Source organism: Erythranthe guttata, chromosome 10, assembly GCF_056151865.1.
Source record: "Erythranthe guttata isolate IM_541 chromosome 10, IM_541, whole genome shotgun sequence".
Lineage (NCBI taxonomy): Eukaryota > Viridiplantae > Streptophyta > Magnoliopsida > Lamiales > Phrymaceae > Erythranthe > Erythranthe guttata.
In genome coordinates, this window is record NC_142542.1 from 8,060,187 (window position 1) to 8,067,735 (window position 7,549).

The 7,549-nt window shown below is 40.8% G+C and overlaps 1 protein-coding gene across 1 annotated transcript; it reads right to left on the reverse strand.

Moving 5' to 3' along the window:
* Positions 1-691: 691 nt before the first annotated feature.
* Positions 692-2,607, reverse strand: LOC105969244 (uncharacterized). Its single transcript, XM_088824612.1, has 2 exons — positions 1,389-2,607; positions 692-954 (listed from the first exon to the last, which is right to left on the reverse strand). Exons 1-2 carry the CDS (start codon positions 2,605-2,607, stop codon positions 692-694), a joined length of 1,482 nt encoding a protein of 493 aa, XP_088680738.1.
* Positions 2,608-7,549: the final 4,942 nt, after the last annotated feature.

Genomic DNA, 7,549 nt, shown 5'->3' on the forward strand with positions numbered 1-7,549 from the left:
CAAGGTGAAGAGTGGCATGTGTGAGGATCTCGTGTATTTCGGCTTCAGGAACACATCGTCGGATAACTCGATCTGGGCCGGTTCTGAAAAGCAATGGCTCGTCCCAAAGAAAGAAACGAGTGCCGTGGAGGAATTTCTTCTTCTGGTGGTAAGATAGACCGTCAGCAATGATCCCTCTGGCCAAGAAGTTGGCCACATCAGCATACGACGGAGTGTGAGTGCTAATGGCGAGCAGTTGCTCGTCTGGGAATGATTCCTAAATGTTTCCTTCGGCTGGAGAGCTTCGTCTAATATGAGTCTGGAAAAGATGATCGGCCACCACATTCTCGCTCCTCTTTTTGTTTGTGATCTCCAAGTCAAACTCCTGGAGTAGTAGTACCCATCTGATGAGTCGGGGCTTGGCATCTTTCTTGGAAAACAAATATAGAATAGCTGCGTGGTCTGTGTACATGATCAGCTGCGAGCCCAAGATATACGGTCTGAAAATGTCAACGGCATAAACAACTACAAACATTTCTTTTTCGGTCGTCGAATATTTCTTCTGTGTCTGGTAAAATGTACGACTGGAATAGTAGATGGCTTTGAAGATTTTGTCCCCCCTCTGTCCCAATACTGCACCTACAGTATAGTCGCTCGCATCGTACATGATCTCGAATGGTTATTCCCAATCGGGAGTGATCATAACCGGTGACTAGGTTAGCTTCTCCTTGAGAAATGTGAAAGCCTGCAAACAAGCAGCATGAAAATCAAAGACGGCTTCCTTCTCAAGAAAATGACATAATGGTTTTACTATTTTCAAAAAATCTTTAATGAATCTATGATAAAACCCATCATGCCTTAAAAAACTTGCAACCCCCTTGACATCTTTCGGTGGAGGCAATTTTTCAATAGTTTCGATTTTTGCCCTATCCACCTCAGGACCCTTTTTCGAGACCTTGTGACCTAGAACAATACCTTCACAAACCATAAAATGACATTTTTGCCAATTTAAAACAAGGTTCGTTTCTGTACATATTTTCAAAACAAGTTCTAGGTTATGCACATAATGATTGAAAGATGATCCAAACACAGAAAAATCATCAATAAACACCTCAAGAAAGTCTTCTACAATATCATAAAAATAGACATCATACATCGTTGAAAGGTAGCAGGTGCCTTACACAAACCAAAAGGCATCCTACGAAATGCAAAAGTACCGTAGGGGCAAGTAAAAGTAGTTTTCTCTTGGTCTTCCGGGGCGATTGAGATTTTATTGTACCCCAAATAACCATCTAGAAAACAGTAATACTAGAATCCTCCTAACCTGTCCAGCATTTGATCGATAAAGGGATGGGGGAAATGGTCTTTTCTAGTGGTTGCATTCAATAATTGGTAATCAAAACACACACGCCACCCAGTGACTGTCCTAGAAAGAATAAGTTCATTTTTATCATTCACAATAACCGTCATCACACCCCTCTTTGGCACAACGTGTACCGGACTGACCCACGCACTATCAGAAATTGCATATATCATACCGGCGCCTAACAATTTTAAGACCTCTTTTTTAACTACCTCTTTCATTGACGGATTTAACCGCCTCTGAGGTTGGACTCTTGATTTATACACATCTTCCATTAGGATTTTGTGTTGGACAATAGACGGGCTGATTCCCTTAATATCCTCAATAGACCAACCTACAGCCGACCTATATTCCCTGAGGACTTCCAACAGTGTTTCTGTTTCGGCCTCGCTCAAACTAGAAGAAATGATCACCGGATATGTGTTGTCTGCTCCAAGAAAAGCATAAGAAAGATAATCCGGCAATTGTTTCAATTCTAGTACAGGGGCCGTTTTCACACTAACTGGTATCTCAGGAATGATTCCTACCTCGTCTATGCCCAAAATCTCGGCACACTTAAGAAACAACACGCAATCAAGCACATCATTTTCAATTAGATTTTTAGGGGAAGCATAATGCAAATCAATAGTGTTAACAATGCAGTGCTCAACAGAATCACATAATTCATACCAATCAGAAATGAAGGAAAGATAGTCCTCGATCACGTCTATTCTTCTACAATGCTCAACAGGTTCAGAATGTTTAAATGCATTCATCCAATTAAAAACAACCTCGTCCCCATTCACCCTAAGTTTCAAAGATCCTAAGACCATATCAATCATCGCCTTACTAGTGGCTAAGAATGGACGACCTAGAATGATTGGTTCTTCATCATCTTCAGGCATTTCATGTACCACAAAATCAACAGGCAAAATGATTTTGTCTACTTTAACAAGCACATCTTCTACAATCCCATCAGGGTATTTCAATGAACGATAAGCTAATTGTAAACTCATGCGCGTGCGGTTCAAATTTCCTAAGCCCGGTTTTAGAAACACAGACATAGACATCAAATTAATAATTGCCCCCAAATCACAAAAAGCATTATCAAAATTAGAATTTCCAATAACAAAACCAATAGTGTAACTCCCTGGATCTTTCATTTTCCGTGGTAAATTCGACTGAAGAATGGCAGTGCAAGTTGCCGTGAGTGTCCCTGTCGTGTCTTCTTCGATTCGTACATTCTTGGATTGTACTTCATTCATGAAATTGGTGTAGTTTGGCATTACCTCCAAGGCTTCTGCAAAAGGGATGTTGATTCGAATTTGTTTGATCCTTTCATGAAATTCTTAAATTGATCCTTGAGTTATTAGAAGAGGAGGATTATCAGGGAAAGAAATGTTATTGGGCTTACTAGCCTCTTCTGTACTACTCCCTGAAATGGTGATTTCCAGCTAGACCGGAGTCGATTGTACGGCTGGCTTTGGTGACTCGTCTGTCGGATAAGTAGGATCGGTCATTTGCAAACCACTTCGGCTGGTTATTGTTAGAGTAGGTGACCAACAAGCCATTGTGGCTGTGGTCTTTCCATTTATTCTTGTAATAAATAATCCTTTTTCGTATTAATGATAAAACACGTTGGCATTCTATATCTTTGTCCCTTGTTCAAACATAGATATAGTCCTTATAGTTATTACAATTACTTGTAATTTATCTTTTAGGATCGTGAGATATTTACTTAAGTATTATAACTGTTAAACTATGTTCCTGGCTTACGCCACCAATGAGGATATCGATCTTTCCCATTAAGAGACTAGCACTTGGTGTATGTTAACAGCGTCTCATCAGTAAATGGTATTGTGATATCGGCATGCATAAGTGGATGCTCGTAAGTTGACGAGTTCACTGAACTCCCTCTCTCTAGAAATCGCTTATAAGTGGTTCTCAATAATTGAGTAGAGATCTCTATGGTATAGTTGTACACCATTAATCCTTAAGACCTAGACATCATCGTGACTTCACTAGAGGACCAGCTGTATCGTGATTTGTCCCTGAGTTCCACCGAGGACCGCCCCAAGGGGCTGCGTTCGTGTAGTCCAAAATCTAGTGGGAGGTCTGTGCATTGTAGTCGGGGATTCGATCGCTAGAATAGTCTTGGATGTCATGTGTGTTCTCATAGTTTGTAACCTTAAAGTCTCTGGCCCAGAGATGACTAAGTGATGATTAGGGAATTCGATTCTCTAAGTCATGCACGTACCGATTACAACACTCATAACGATCGAACAGTTATTGAACTACAAAGGAGGTCTCGATGAACCAATGCCTCTAGGTCAATCGGGACATATGAATCGAAGGGATCGTACTGTACGTTAACTATATCAAACGGTTCTTGCAGGCACTTCATTTGTATATAGGGAATCATGACGTGTAGTTGCTAGATGTCAATCTTGATTCATTGGGTGATTAAGTTGAAACGAGCTTCATCTTATTTGTAACTCTAGGGACGAGTTTAAACCACAAAGAGTTGTGGACTCACGACTGACTTACACCTGAACCATCGAGGGTCACACTGCTCGTGCACTCGAGTTCTTTGAATAAACTATCAAAGATAAAAAGGTTTAATCTTTGCATAATTGGAAGTCGATATGATTGAGTCACACATTCGTAATTTGGAATTATGAATGAGAGTAAGAAAAGGAAAAGAACTAGGCGAACATCTTAGTGAACTTTCTAAATTGGGAAATTCCCATATTTAGATGGTCCAGTGAATTTGGGTTTTCACTTTTAGAAATTGAAAATCGAGAAGTGGCATTCGCAATGACGAGGATGTTTCAATGATTCCGAAAATATAATTGTTATAATTTTCCAATCATTGAGTTGTGAGAAACGAGCGAAGAAAGACTAACGAACTTAAGTTGTTGGGTCCGGTCCAACTTAAGCCCGTTAGGGCTTTTATACAAGACACTATAAATACAATATTTATAGGTCTTGCACACACACAACACACACCACGAAACCCAAGCCGCTCGAATCTCATACGACCGCTGCCTCTCCTCCACAGTCGCAGCCCCGTCGCCCGAAATCGGTGCCATATGCGCCGATTAAGCTTGGTAGATCTATTCCTTTTTGCTTTATTCTTCCATTAGTTCTAACTTTTGCGTGTCTAGTGCCACGTAATTAGTAGAACTTGGTATACAAGGTGAAATCCGAGAGGAGGAAGATAAAGGAGTAAATCTGCCGAGACGCCGCCGCCGAACCACTGACGCACGCGCCCTCACGTGCCGCCCGAAGACAGCGCGTGAATCTCACACGCCGCCACTGATCCGCGCGTCCGCCGCTGCTGCTTCGCCATTGCTCCTCTCGACTGCACGGATTGGTTTCTGTGGCAGTTTGCTTCAATCGGAGAACTCGCCTCACGCTCAAGAGGTAAATTTTCGGATCCGTTAAGTACTAGGTTTTAATTTAATTATATTAAATTAAACATCGAATGTTTTCATGAAATTGTCTATGTATATTTTGCTTGAACGTTTTCGTGAAATCGTTTGTATTAGAATTATGATTTATTGCGAGCATGTTACATGTTTTAATTATTGAGTTAATATGCATGTTGCAATTTATATTTCGCTGGAAGCGTTAAGGTACGTAATTAATTGACATTATCGAGTACGTGTGTATATGATCAAATCATTTTTCATATAAAATTTTAGTTTTCTGCTGCGTACACGTGCTCGATTCCCAATAGTTATGGCTTGACAACTTTCTTTCAGATTGACTTAGGTATTGCTCGGAAATCCACCATTTGCCATAGTGGACATAGATTGGGCAATTTGACCTATTTGTTTTTCCATGTTCTTCATTATTGATTTCAGACCCTCCATCTCATGTTCTTGTCGGTTAAGACGCTCGTCATAAGTCGGCCCTCGTTGCTCTCCTTGATGGTTAAAATCGGAAGGTGGTTGGAGAGCATTCTTTGGATTGGCGTAGGAGAAGTTCTCGTGATTCCGAATTCCCGGGTAGTAGTGAGTAGGGTTTTGATTCTGATTGTTGTTTCCCCATAAATTGTTGAATCGGTTGTACATATAGTGTGTCTGCTCCCACTCGTCATTTGTGGCTTGTGAAGTACTCGCTGCTTCTACTTGATCGGTTCGTGGCCCTCGAACTGACAATTGGGCGACCTGATTTGATAGGGTCGCTAACTGTGCTGATAATGAGGCTAATGAATTGAGTTGGTGGACTCCGGCCACCTTTTATGTACCACTTCGTTCGGACGTCAATCGTAAGCATTTTCACACATTCGCTCGACAATGTCTCGAGTGTCTATGGGAGTCTTGTTTTACAATGATCCACCTGAAGTAGCATCGACTAGAGATCGGGCGGGTTGATCGAGCCCACTGTAGAACAACTCCATTTGATCCTACGAGTTGAATCCGTTTTGTGGGCATTGTCGTAATAAGTCCTTGAACCTTTCCCATGACTCGTGCATCGGCTCTTGGCTCATTTGTTTGAAGTTTCCTACATCTCTTCGTAGTTGTGTCGTCTTCGATGGTGGAAAGAATCGCGCGAGAAAGGCTTGTGATAATTCTTCGCAACAAATAAGTGATCCGGGATTAAGAATCAGAAGCCAACTCTTCGCTTTGTCTCTGACAGAAAATGAGAATAGCTTCAATAGAATTGCATTATCGGAATCGCCATTAACCTTGATTGTGTCACAAATCTCCAAGAAATTGGCAAGATGGAGATTCGGATCCGCAGTGGCTGCTCCGGAGAATTGGTTCGCCATGACCATGTTGTTGAGCCCGGTCTTTAGCTCAAAGTTGTTTGCGGCTATCGTCGGTTTCCTAATTCCCGAATAGTTCTCATTCACAGCTGGAGTTCGGTATTCTCGCATTGTTCGCTCAGGTGGTAGGTTCGGTCTTTGTTGCTTGTGCTCTCGTCCTGTCTCTCGATCGTACTCAAATGCCAGGTGCTCTGGATTTCCTTGATTGTCAGCCATTGGTTCACTTTGTTGGCTGCGCGTGGCTCTTCTTCTTCGAAATGTCCTTTCAATCTCGGGATCGTAAGGTATGATTTCCAAATTTCGATGTATGGGCATAAACAAAGTGATCGGTTAAAATCAAATTTTAATCGAAAATAAAGCAGGTAAAGGGCTAAAATAATAAACAGATAATTGGTAACAATATCAACAAAGATAGATTCAAATTGGTCCCCGACAACGGCGCCAAAAACTTCATACGTGTTTTCCTCACGTATAAATTACCGCAAGTGTACAATATCGCATTTTGTAGAACAGTGGTTCCAGATATCGATCCACAGGGACCTATAGATTCACATGCTGAGTAATGTAATTATATTATCGTTATATTATCTAGCCAATCATAAATGATTGGAATGGTGATAAATCCTAGATTAACAACAAACAAGATTGTGAACATGCAAATATATAGAATATACGTAAATAGAATAGCGACAACTCTTAACGGGAGGGTTTCGATTTAAAAGGGACTTCTAGGGAAAAATCCACCAATGTATAATCAACAATGATTTACAAATCCGTTATCTAAGGTCAAATTCCTATTCGTTAAACCAGACGCTAAAATACTCTAACCCCCGTCTCCAGTGTAGTTAGAGTCTACCCACAGGTCCGACGTCTCCGTTCAGAACCTGATATTAAGAGAGCATTTAGGTCAAGTCCTTAAGGGCTACCCGAGGTGCATCACGTCTCTGTTTCCAAAACCGGAGCTATGTTTTCCTAATTTCAAACAAGAAATACTCTCTCGCATTCATTCCTATTTAATATCAATCCGAGAAATGATCAATCAATTAAGCATTTAATACAGGAAAACATAAACGAAATCAAAATACAACAAATAGATAACAGAAATGGAGATCATTGTTGAATTTAAATGCCTATCAAAGTCCACTCATCTGTTGAGACAGACTACGTGTTACGACATTAGGTGTGGTAACAAAATTCTTGTGTTGTCACAGTAATAAACCTACTAAAAGCAGAATAAAGAACACAAGAATTTAATGTGGTTCGGATACAAATGTACCCTACATCCACGAGGACTTTCAAAACTAGTTCAGATTTACAGTGTACATTAATAGGACTTAATAAAACACTAAAGACTCCCTCTTTATGTGATACGCCGTTCTTGCACACGACTCGAACTTGTTGATAATCAAAGCAATTCCTCCTCCGCACTCTTGGACTTCCTCCAATGTTGA

Coding starts and splice junctions, on each gene's coding strand:
- LOC105969244 (XM_088824612.1), bottom strand. CDS start 2,607: ATGCCAAACTACACCAATTTCATGAATGAAGTACAATCCAAGAATGTA. Junction 955..1,388: donor TAGGACAGTCACTGGGTGGC/GTGTGTGTTTTG, acceptor TGGTTTGTGAAG/GTATTGTTCTAGGTCACAAG.